The sequence below is a fragment of the Falco biarmicus genome, chromosome 12 (genome assembly GCF_023638135.1).
Source record: "Falco biarmicus isolate bFalBia1 chromosome 12, bFalBia1.pri, whole genome shotgun sequence".
In the NCBI taxonomy this organism is placed as follows: domain Eukaryota; kingdom Metazoa; phylum Chordata; class Aves; order Falconiformes; family Falconidae; genus Falco; species Falco biarmicus.
In genome coordinates this window covers 10,819,603-10,832,299 of record NC_079299.1, presented here as the reverse complement: position 1 = coordinate 10,832,299, position 12,697 = coordinate 10,819,603, and the positions used below count along the sequence as shown (strand labels likewise).

Sequence of the window (12,697 nt, the reverse complement as noted above, 5' to 3'; positions counted from 1 at the left end):
ATCGGGAGCTGCAGCCCCGGTCCCCGAGCAGGCCGGGACACCCGAGGCGCCCCGCGGCCGGAACAGCGGGACTGCTGGCGGCAGAAGGGCTTTGCCTCGGGAGGCCTCGCCGTTACTCCGCAGAGGGGCCGTGAGGCCGGTGGGAGCCCCTTCCCCCCGCACTCGCTTCTCCAGAGCTGGGTCGCCGCCGGGTCCCCCGGGGGGGTTCCACCGCGCCTGTGAGCGGAGGTTACGCGCGGGCAGCCCCCTCCCTGACGCCACCCACGGCGGGTGGGCCGAGGGGCCGCGGCTCTCCCTGCGCGCCCGCCGGGCAGGACCCCGGCACCCAGCGGGCCGAAGCTGCCGCGGCCTCCCCCAGGCAGCGCCCGCAGCGGGCAGGCGACCTCCCGGGTGCGCAGCCGCCGGCCGCCCTCACCGCCCACCGCCGGCAGCTCCCCCGCCGCCCGGAGGAGGCGCTCCCCGCGCCGCACGGCGGGCAGGGGCAGGAGCAGGGGCAGGCGGCCGGCAGCGGCCCTCCGACGCCCCGCAGCGCGCTAGGACCCGGCGGGCCCCGCTGGCGTGCGCCGGCTGAGCGGGGAGCGCGGCGCGGCCTGCCCCGGCGCCCCTTCCCTTCCCCGCGGCGGGATGCGCTCGGAGGCGGCGCCGCAGCCGGGCGACCTGGAGAGGTTCGTCAGCGCCGGCAAGGGCCGGGGGCTGCGGGTGCGGCGGCGCTTCGCCGTGGGGGAGCTGCTCTTCAGCTGCCCGGCCTACACCGCCGTGCTGACCGTCAGCGAGCGCGGCGGCCACTGCGACGGCTGCTTCGCCAGGTAGGGCCGGGGGAGGCCCGGGGCGGGCCCGGGGGGCGGCGGCTGGGTGGGCTGCGGCGGGGCCGGCCCCAGGGTGGCTTCTCGCCGGCCGGCCTGCAGCGGCCCGCCCCGAGGCGGTGGCGGCTCGGCCCACCCGCGGCCCGCGGCCGTGGCCGTGTCAGTCAGCGGCGGGCGGGCCCTCCGCGGGGCCGGTGCCGGCAGCGGCGCCCCGCCGGGGGGTTGCCGGGGCGGCGGGGCCGTTCTTCGCACAACTTCCCTCCTCCTCCGCTCGCGTTTCTCCGGCGGTAGCGCCGTGGGGAAACTTTTACCTCAGAACTGGTTTTCCTTGCTCAACAGTTCAGGAGAAAAGGGCGGGGGGGGTGGGGGTGGGATTTGCTCTTTACGTGCTGTGGCCGCCACGTAGGCGTGTAACCTTGCTCGCACGGGAAGCCTTAGTTCGTCTAGTTTAGTAGTAACGTAATATTCACCGATTTTTAACGAAGTTTTGACAAGGGAGAAAGGGTCTGCAGTTGCCTGACTCACGCTTTGCATTTCTATAGTGTGAATGGAAGAGATATGAATAGAATAAACCTCTCCCTCTGTAATGAAATACAGAGAAACTATATGTAGATCTCCGTTTCTCTGTTGAAACCTTGGTCTGCTGGCACATGGCTCTTGCTGGGGCGAGGCAGGGTTGTGACCCTCCTGCGGCCGCAGTGCCACGCTGCGGGCAGGCCCCCGCCGCCCCACGGGGGCTCCAGTTCTCTGGGGGCTCAGTAGCTGCCCCCCTCGCCTGAGGGGAGGGAGGTTTGACCAGCTGCAGGTACTCAGTGGTTGTGGTGAACCTCTCGATGTCAGCTGCTGCAGGAAAAAAAAAAAAAAAAAAGGCAGTTCAGGGTTATTGAAAATTAGTTGTGGACATGTCACACCACACCACGTTTTTAAAAGGAGTAGTACTTTCCTAACTTCTGGCAGCTTACTGAAGCAGCTCAAGTGCTTACCTGGTTGTAACTCAGAGGAAATGTGTTTGCCTCAGTAAAGGAAAACGACTGTTTTATGTCTGTTTTTATCAATACCTAAGCACTGCCTGCATATGTAGACTGAGAGGCAGGCTGAAGAACATGATTATTACACTCTAGTAGGTCTTTTAATCTCTTGTCTGTCATCTTAACTCACTTGTGCTTTTCATTTTCATCTGTTTTCTCTTGACCTTCTCCTTTTTCTTTCCTTATTACATTATCTACTTACATGGCTCATGTTATTCCCCCCTCTCTTTGCATATGAGCACTTAATATACTTCCTGGTGAAGTCAGTGAAGTGAGTCCCATCAATCTGAAGAACTGTAGAACCAAGGTGATTTTCGTCCCTTCTTCACACCAGTGGCTTTTCCTAGCCCCTAAGTTTTGTGGTCAGTTTTTTTCCTCTTGTGCCTAACCACAAATTGCCCTGTGCCAAAGAAACTGGCTGGTTTTGTTTATCATGTCCAGAAGATTTCTCTTTGTAGGACCAAGGAATACTTTCCATGCCCCACTGATAGGAAGTAATGTTGTAGGGATAACAGTTATCTCATGGAATAGCTTCTAGAGATTATCTCCAGGAGCATCCTGTTTAAATGCTGCTTGTTCTCGGTGCTGGCTGCCTTCGTGGAGCTCTGGAGGAGCACAGTGGACAAGGAATATACTGAATGCAGTACCATGGCAGTTACAGTTGCGTAATCTGAAACCTATTTCACACCAGGGTGATGAGGTTCCTCTAAGTGGAAAGCTATCTCAGTGATGTAACTTGACCTGCCAGTAGCTCAGAAGTGTGTTTTGTGTCTGTGCCCAGTTGCATTAACGCTGAACTAACACATACTACATTCTGAACTGTGCTTACTTAACTCGCAAAAAGCTTTAGGAGGAAGGTTGTGGGCTCGGCACTACTTTGGGAAGAGAAACTTCGCTAAGTGGTCATAAAGCTGTTGTAGTAAAATGGACAGAATGGAACTGAAACCTTGTATTTGCATCTGATAGTATTGGTTACTTTAAATACACAGCTTTGGTTGGGGTACATGCTGTCAGCAGGCACAGCCATGATGTTGGCCTGACTCACTCAGGTTGCGCCTTCTACCCTGCAAGAATCATCAGAGGAAGTCAAGACTTGCTACACTTTATGGACTCTGAATGCCAGTGACCTCTGAAATGTTGTACACTGTCATATTGTGTGAGGACACTCACCCTTGTTTTACTCCAATTTACCTCAGTTTAAGACAAATTTTTTTGCCACTTATACTGGGAAGGGTGTGTGGACATTGTAAAGTATTCAATACTGCTGAGAGATCCATGTTGCTGTCACGCTAAAATGTCACGTGTTGGGTAACACATGCTCTATTTTTGATGGGATATGCTACAACGCATGCACCTTGAAGCAGAAAAGGACCTTCCTTTTGGCAGTTCCCTGTGCTGGGATATATACAAAAATAAAAAAAGCAAACCACCAGCCTTAGGTCACCTTAGAATACACAGATACCAGCGCAGACGTTAGCAACACAGGAAGAGGCTATGTGGTGACAGGAGATCAAATACTGTATTTAATAATTCACCATGTTTTCTTGGTGTTAGGAGGCGGTTACTCGTGAAACAATGGTCATGCTTTCTGTAACCAGCTTGAGAAGCAATGGGACTGGCAGAGTAGAAGCAAGGGCTTAATAACGGTGAGCAAGTATACAGAGCAATTGGGAAGTTTGGAAAACAAGGAAAAGTTAGCTACCAGTATGCATCACAAAGTGGCAAAAACTGATGCTGTCTGTCAAACAGCAAAGAAGTAACATTTCCAAACCCAGCAGTTTATCAGGACAGCAGAGTGCTTTTGCATAGTCATAGTTGTTAGGAGAAGCTTGCTTCTGAAACTCTTAAATGAAAATAGCATCTGCTTTTGGAAGAGGGGGTTCAAGCTGTAGTTGTGTTCTGAAGAAAATACAGTTTTCATTGTGAAATGCAAAATATTGTATAAAAAGTGATACAGGATACATTTGTATTTCATTCAGATTTATAGAATAGAGTAACTTCTGTTTTCTTTTTAAGGAAAGAAGGATTGTCCAAGTGTGGAAGATGTAAACAGGCCTTTTACTGCAATGTGGAATGTCAGGTATGGTAATGCAATTTGTGAGGATGTGGGGGAAGGAGGGTGGGGGTTATTGAACTCCCATTTTTTTATTTGTGTGGCTCAGATAGTCTAATTGTAGCTATGGTTAGTAGTAGTCCGGTCAGTTTCAGCATCCCACAGATGCTGACCATGGAGTTGTGCATTGGACAATTACAGGATTTGGACATGGTCTGCATGAGTCTTTCAAGATCAGTAGCTCTGGGGCTTGGTACCACTGAGACTTTGATTAGAGCTGCCTGTCAGCCCACTAATTATGTCTGTATTACTTCTTTCTTTAAGCACAAACCAGATAATTTAACGTTACCTCACTAAACTGGTAAGAGTCTGTGTCTAATGGAAAAATCAAATCACTAAATAGCTATTTTAAGGAGCTTTTATTGGGTTATTTTTAGAATCTTTGCAAATATTTTGGGTGGCCATAGCTGACAATAGTCATAACCGTTTGAAACCTGTCATGCCTTCTCCCTAACTGACTCATTTTGGCAGCTTTTATTCTTTTTGTATACTTTGGTTTTTGAAAGCCCCTGAAAATAGAATATAAGCGTACAGTAAAGCAGAGCATTATGAAGACATCCAAAATACTTGCATGCAATTTTAATTCCATTTTTACTTTAAACTAGAAAAAGCACCTTTCAAAAAAGTGATTTTTGCCAGAAGTGGTATCTAGCCTTTGTGGACTGTCAACTTGATATGGAAGAATTACCCAGTTCACCTGTGAAAAACTCAACTGGATTGCCAGCTAAATAATGCAAACTATGTAAGATCTGCCGGGCACAGAGTATGGAACAGTGCTTATGAAAGATTCGAGTCACCAAATGTCTGGCATGCAACTATGTATTAGCTATAAATAATCCAAACCTTCTCTTATGTGGTAGCATGCAGTTGAGTGTGTGGGTTGCATGCAAAGCGTTCTCCATTGTCCTTATCTGGATGTAGATGTTGCGGTTTGTGCCGTTCAGTTCCCAAGCACTTCAGAGATGACTACTGCTTTTATTTCAAGGACGTAACTTCCTCTCCCATTGCGCAAGTTGCAAAGCGAGCCTGGCCTCCCTTAGTTCTCCTTCTGTTGCCTCCCCAGATTCCTGCTTTGTTACAGTGTCTTAGTGAATTGTTGGTGAATCAAATGGTCTTTTTGGTTTTGAAGCACCCAGAGGACTCAAAATGCTTAAAAGAAATAATTTTTTTACAGAATTTGTAATAGTTCACAGAATATTGAAAGACTGACAGCCAACAGTTGCTGGGAGGAAAGAGAACACTTACTGTATGAGCTTCCATAAGGCTCTTGAGAGAAATCTGGGTAAGTTTTAAAGACAGTGTAGGGAAACCCCATGATTTGTTCATGAGAATGCTTATTTGTTAAGACATGTTTCCATATGACATTGTTTCTTAGGAAGCTTTTAACTAGATAAGGGAAGGAAATAATTGAACAAAGCAATTTACTGGCTGTTTAGCACTTTTTATCTGAGATTATGAGTTTCTTCTCTTACTATATAAAATTCACAGTGGTTTATGAAGCAGGTAAGCAAGATTTACTGAAGTAGGGGAAAGCTCAGTGATTTGTGCCAGGAAAAATAGCAAGTAGGTTATCGTGGTGGAAGTAGCAGAACTTATTTCTGCTGATCCATGGTCCTTTGTTTTTACCTTCAGGTTCCTTCTTCAGTCCCTCCCTTAGTGTCCTGACTTCTAGCCTTGACAAAGTTTATACTTTTCTATTTAAGAACAAGGAGTTTTTTTCTTTCTTGGGTGAAGTCTTGTACATGATTTCTTAATTTGATTTTTTTTGTTGTTTTTGGATGATCAGAGTACTCTCTGTAGCAGAGCATATTTCAAGAATAAGAAACTGAACTGCTCAAACTGAGTGTCCTTAACACTGCAGGAGACGATGCTCAGCAAAACTCTGTCTTTCTGATAAGTTAATAGAGTTAAAATATTTTCTACCTGTTGGTGTGTAATAGGATGCTTTAGATATAAAGACCTTTTTTAGATGTGATGCCTAGACAGTCGTATGACAAGCACAGGTACCAGCACTTCACACTTACTGGTGATATGCATATGGCTTTTGACTTCCTAGTTGATGTAACCATCTTCCATGTTTTAGGCCCTTCTGAGTCAGTCTGATGAAACCAAGGAATGTTGCTGAGATTGAATTCTTTGACATTCTTTCAAAGTTACCTTCAAGCATAATATTCTCTAGAAACCGGTCTCCACTGACTGTACGTGCTGCACAGACAATCTGCACTGCATCTTCATCCCTGTCTTGTTCAAAGGCACTTTTCAGCAGTTCAGCAATTCTTTGTCAAAGCCAAAAAGGACATCTGTGCCTTGATACTCAACTTGTAACACCGGAGTGTGCAGTAAATGTGTCCCTTTTGCCTCCATGGATGGGACTACTTCATGCAACACTGATTAAAGGGGAGGGCTGTACTTGAGAACTGTGATGGCATTGTCCATTTGATTTTTGGTTTTTTCAGTTAAATTTTCTCTGTAAATCCATATTTTCTTTGGTCAGTTCAGCTAAGAATTACATGTACCCAACAATCATGGTATGATTTCATGTGTTGCTTAGTACCTTCTTACTCAATATAATTCAGTTTGGCAGCTGTTTATCACATGAAGAATACTGTGTGGGGGTAGAAACCCAAAGTTTTTGAGCTTACTCTTTCCTTACTTAAAGATCTGCTATACCACAGTTCCTTCTAGTGGTGTGGAGAGATGGATCAGGAGACAAGAGAAAGGTGCCAAAGTGTGCAGTAGGAAGCAATTTTTTTTGATATATTTCTCAGAATTACAGATTTTATGACTGCAGGTACCTTCCTCTCTCTGTTTCAATTGAATTAGGGTTTTTTTTTTTCCTCTTTCAAAACAACGTGGTTGTTGAAAGTAAAGTTAGTGATACTGCATGTATTTCCTGCTCTGTTGATCCATATGGTATCCTTGTTTTGAGGATCTTAAAATACTTTCCAAACATTTTATGAATGAAGCCTCACAGCAGCCTTTGGGACATTTCTGGTTTTGCAAATGGGCTATAGATGCACAAAAATACATCGACTTGCTGAAGTTCCTCAAGTGGTAAAAGAGTGCGTCTCCTGCCATATGGCCAGGTGTTTGATGCACTGACCAAGTCCTTCTTTGCAGTAGAATTCCTTTGCCCTGGTTGCTGGGAAAGGTGGTGTCACACTGTAGTGTGATGGACTGAGCCCAGGCGAAGACAAAGGCTTGCAGTGATATAGTGGCTGATTTGTTTAGGGCGCTCCTTATACGCACCCATACGTGTGCATGCTGGCCCTGGCACAGTTCCCTTAGTGCTAACGTGTCCTTTGCCTGTTTTGGTCTGTTGTTTTTTTTTTTTTAAGATAAGTAACCTTAAGTTTGACCTTTATTAAGCTGTATGTTTGCATAGTCATAGGTTCAGTCTTGAATGTGGGGCACCTGAGAGTGGAAGTTGTCTTCACTGTCTGTCCTTGAATGTTTTGTGGGTTGGTAGGATCTACCCTGGGTTTGCTGTGTCTTTCTTTTCCCAGCCCCTAATCCAGTTCTCCTTTTAAAAGGATTTGTGATTTCCAGCTGATTCATACCATTCTGCACTCCTCGAAGCACAGGCCTGTTGTTACAGCAGTGGCTTTCAGACCCCATCTGCAGCTGTTCGGGTCTCGACTTCTTAAATTATAATAATTTTAGTCAAACAGCAGGAGACCTGTGCTCATTTTTTCTCCTCAGAAATTAGCTGTTGAAACGCTCTGAAGATAAATGTTTTAAGAGGGTTATGTGGTTGCAATCGTGGAACTGGTGAACTTGAACCAGCTACCGGAGCTCCTCTTTCTGTTATTACATGTAGCTATTATTTATCCCAGACAGAGTGGAGATCAGCTAGCCAAAGTGCAGAAAGAGATGTTTTTGTCATGACTTTCCATATCTGAAATATATTTTGAACAAAATATTTATGGGTTTGTCTTAACTTGTCATGTTGAAGAGTGCTGTAGTTTGTATTTCTGGAGTGAGGGAAACATACTTTTATTAGGCCTCAAAATGGAGTTATTGTCCTGCAATTAGCATCAAGCAGATGTGTTTGAAATGGGATCTTGTAGAAATTGCTCACTCCTCTTTGGTGAGCTGCAGAAAAGATATGAAATTCTTGCTGTAATGATCCTGCACAAGAGGAATCTGACACTGCAAGATCCTGCTTAAGATTCCCATGGGGAAGTGTCTGTCCCCCTATCCAAAAACTTTCTCCATGTAATTTTTTTTGATAAATGCCTCCTGTGAACCTTTTGAACATTAACCCATGGAAGTCAAATACTGTCTGTGGCCCAGCATTTGGTAAATGATGGTTGGGAAGGATGGCTGTGAAGATGTGTGAGACTCTTACCTTTGCTGCTTGGTGAAGGACTGTGTGAGAGAACTTTTCCAAATAATACTAGACATCAAAAGTTGCCTCACTGAAATTTGATTACAGAATTGGATGCCATTTGAGCATAATTGGGCCTTAAGCTTTTGAAGAAATGGACTTAACCCCTACACTGGTTTGCCCAGCATTTCTGTCTGGTATTTGTGTGTGTGGTTTTTTATCAAGTGAAATACAAGAGAAATTTTACATCTTATTGAAAAAGTCCATGTGAGGAAGGAGGTGCAAGGGCATTTGTTTGGACTTGAGTCTTACTTTTTTTGAGTATTACATTTTATTTTTTGGTGGTAGTTTGTTGGGCTTTTTTATGCTGAGCTATATGACAGTGTTCTGGGAATTAATCCAGTAGTCCTGGATGGTGGAATTGTTTTGGAGAAATTGGTGGAGAAGACTGTTTCCATGCTTTGATGTGAAAAGCATAAGCTTTAAAGAACTTCCCTTCCAAAAATGTTGTCACTCACTCCTAAAGAAGAGGAAAATACTGTGGATGTAATGAAAATAGGAAGAAAATATCATTAATGTAGCATTAGGGATTCAAGCAGAAGAATGCTACCTGTTATAATTCAAAATACTTAGAGGAAAATGTGGAAAAGAATGCAAAATACGGTCCTGCTGTGATTGCAGGGAAAGCTGCTGTCACAGTGTTTCCATCCCAGGTATTACTCAGTCATCAGTACTCTCTCTTCTTGTGGTGTTTCAGGCTTTTATCTCATTTCACACAATTCAGCCGTATCTTGTCCCTTTAACCTCCCTAGCAGTTCATATAACTCAGTATGATTCTGCCTGGGGAAAGATTTTAATTAACAATGTGTAAAGAATAAAGGGAATAAATGGATTTTTAAAAACACTGCTTTGAGACAGGCACGTGATTTTGCATTTTGATTTTTTGTTTTATCGGGTATTCTCTCCTGTTTATTTAATCAGTATGTATGATGTGGGTCCTACAAAACTTCAGGTTCTGTGCCTTCACTTCTTGTGCACCCAGCAATGATGCTGAAGTTGGTGGGTGTCGTGGGTGTGCAAGAAGAGGTCTCTCTCTATCTCTCTTCTTAGCCTTCAGCTTGTAGATTCCTAAGCAAAGGCTATCAGGAATTTTCCAGAGAAAGGTCTTGGGGTGTACGTAGGAAACAGGTCTCACAAGGGATACATTTTGTAGTGACAGCCATAGAAGAGTTCAGAGTGTAATTTCATGTGGCATGATTACAGTGTAATGTACTTTTTCAATTCTTCTGGTCTGTATTGCCACGTCCTCTTAGAACATTTACACTGGAGCTTATTTCAAGCACCCTGTATGTATGATTTTTTGGAAGCACTGTAGTGAGATATCAAGGACAACGAAGTTGACGTTGCGAGGGGTTGCATACTCTTGCAGCGTTGCGCTGCTTCGAATCCTACCTGAGACTGGAGTGGGTGTTCACATTTCTTTTCCTAATAAAATAAACTCCTAAAGCTGTCCATGCCCAGGCAAATTAAAATGACATTTCAGAGGAAGAATTTGTGGTGTACTAACTCTGAAATTAGTGATCTCAGCTTTTGTTTTGATCTGCAAAACCTGCAAATAAGTGGACCAGCCAAGACAGGAGACGCTAAGGGTCCTGATTCACCTGGCTGTTTGAATTGCCTTGGGTTGTCCTATGTGGCCTCCAGCTGTAGCTCCCGCAAGGAATGCATCGCCCAGTAGATCTGTATCATATCTACTGGTTGTACATAGATGTTTTTAGGTAGCCTAGGTTGTCTCAAATGGCCCTTGCCATCAGTGGTTAGGCAACTGAGGGAAACTGGTTTTCTTCTGTTCCTGCCACTCAATCGCTCTGATGGGCTATGTGATTTTTTTTTTTATTTATTTTGATTTTGTTGTTTTTTATCAAGTGGCCTAACACACTGTCTGTGATACCGGGTGAATCACAGTAAGGGGAATTAAGAACTTCCTGGAGGCTGTGAGAAGTTTTTCAAGTTTTCGCCTTGAATCAATTAAAAATTTGTGGGATTTATTGTGATTTCTTTCCTCTGCTGCTGTTTTCTACTAGTTTAAATTTGGTCTGAGAACAAAACTTGATGCTCCCTATACAGGCAGAACACTATAGGTCTGTTCTAACAGTGCTATAAATGTGCATCTGGGTTAAGATATAAATAACTGTGCATTGCTCGAATATAGAAATAAGAATATTTCCATGTTTGAATAAATAAATAAAATGAAATTTGATGCAGTCTGAGGACAGCCCTTGTCATTGCAGACTGTTAATCTGCGATTCTGTGCTCATCTTTGAAAGATTTGTTGCTTTGGAGGAAATTTGTTGAGTGCCAAAAGCCAGTGGCTTGTGCTGTCATTCCAAGTGTTATTGTATGTTGAGCTAGGAACATACTATAAATTCTTAACTAAAATGCCTTTTTTAGTGTGTTTTCATCACCTAGCCGTGTTCTTACTCTACAACATTTAAGGAAAAAATCTGATAATTCTATTCAGTAGGTCTTGTTTTGACCTTACATACACGGATTCTTGCAGTGATTGTGAATCCATTGACTTCAGAAGCATTACTCCTGATTACACCAGGGTCGTTTCATAATGCGGGGCCAAGGTATTAAATGGAAATGAACCCAATAAAGCCATCAAGCTCAGACCTACTCTGTCCTCATGTGCTTGATCTGAACAATAAGAACTGGTGATTTATAAATCATGTTGTCTGTTTGCTTCTTTGTCATTTAATTCTTTTTTTCCGTTGAATAAATGAAGATGTTCTGACCTTAACTCATCCCTTGTGAGTTTATTTGAAAAAAGCAGGATAGCTGTACCCCTTAAATGTGACTCAAGCTTTTGTTCAGATTTGGTGAGCGTCATCTTATTTTTTTTAAAGGAAACACATTTCACTTGACCTCTAGGATCTGGCAGGACTTGCTGCATCCTCTTTTTTGTCACTTTATCTTCATGGCTTATTTTTTTTTAAATATTTTTCTGCATTTTCAGAAGGAAGACTGGCCAATGCACAAGCTAGAGTGTTCTGCCATGTGCGCTTTTGGGCAGAACTGGAATCCCTCTGAGACCGTGAGGCTGACGGCGAGGATCCTTGCCAAACAGGTGAGCAGGAGGCTAGACTTGGGAGGTATGTTCCTACTCTGGGTGCCAAGGAAGGCAGGAAAATGAAAATTGACCGACAGTAACTGTCCCTGCAAAGCACATATATACTGGCTTCCTGTGTACAGATGAGTGTAATACAGAGCATGAGCAGCTGAATGAGCTGACCATCAGACCACTGCAGCAGTGTCAGGGCCACCATAGTGCAGCTGGAGACTTTTGGGGAAAGATGACAAAAGGCTGTTGAGGTGTTAAGCTGTGTAGCTATAACTTATGGCCAAGGTACTGTTGAACAGAGTCTGGAAAATTTACTGATAGTTTCACAATGTGCAAGGTATTTCAGCCTCCATTCTGGTAGGCTGGAGCTCTTGACTATGTGTGTGGGCTAGCACCAAGGCCATGTTGGTGATGAGGAAGAAGAATGAGACTTGGTATGTGTGGTTAAGTTCTGAGGAATGCTTCTTGTGTTATCTGTCTGCAGGCGTTGATGTCTTTATGAAGCAGTTGCCTGTTGTACTATTTTTCAGCTATGTCTGTGTAGCACTGTGTAGAAGATAACTGCCAGTACATTTGTGAGTCAAAAACAATTCTGAGGTATTCAGGTATAAATGTTTATGATTACTGGAGGTAACTGGTGAAAAACCGAGACTGAGAGAGAAATCTCAGGCCCTTGGTCTTTGGAGAAAAATAATATTATTTGTAAGGAAATACGATTGCGATGTCAACCTCCGTTTCAGTGTTCCCTAACTATATGGGTATTGAGGATAACACAACTACTGACAGGGAGGGGACGGGATTCGTGAGTTTCAAGGTTATTATGCTGTGTATCTTTGTAGAGATCTAAACTCTCTGCAAAAACAAATCCTCTTTGAAGCATATTTGTGTGATTGAGGTCTGCTTATGTGACAAGGGCAACCTGGATACTGTATGTAGTGAGGATTTTGGTGGCCTGCTGGGAAGGTAGCTGCGTACTTGCTGTGTGTGTAAATGTGTGTGTGTGTGAATGTGTGTGTGTGGCTTAATTAAGGCATGGTTTAGTGGTGATGCACAAACAAAATCAAATGTTTAATGACAAAAAGTCATTGGAATAAATTTGTGCTTTTATTGCTTACAGGGAGGGGGGAGAACCCTACATGTCATATAAAAGCTAAATATGCAAGCCATAGTCCCTGAACCTCAGCTGCTGGGCCACCTGCAAAGCCATATTTAATGGCCAAGATTACAAAGAAGTGGCCTGAGGCCAACAATGGAGCATTGCTTTTGAACTCTGTCAACAGTCAGTTTATTCACTTTCCT

General features: G+C 44.3%; 1 protein-coding gene across 5 annotated transcripts in view; it reads left to right on the top strand.

Annotated features, from left to right (window-relative positions):
* Positions 1–480: 480 nt before the first annotated feature.
* The window catches only part of SMYD2 (SET and MYND domain containing 2), a 31,363-nt gene continuing 19,146 nt past the window's right edge, over positions 481–12,697 (top strand). For 2 of the 5 annotated variants that reach the window (XR_008824878.1, XM_056356988.1), the window contains exons 1-3: positions 486–806; positions 3,848–3,911; positions 11,294–11,404. Coding sequence is in view for 4 of the 5 variants with exons in the window: in XM_056356988.1 (XP_056212963.1) it covers positions 625–806; positions 3,848–3,911; positions 11,294–11,404 (357 nt within the window). In the remaining variant the exon portion in view is untranslated. Of the gene's footprint in view, positions 807–3,847; positions 3,912–5,118; positions 5,227–11,293; positions 11,405–12,697 lie in introns of all 5 variants that reach the window. The other 3 variants (XM_056356992.1, XM_056356989.1, XM_056356990.1) reach the window with 3 other exon arrangements.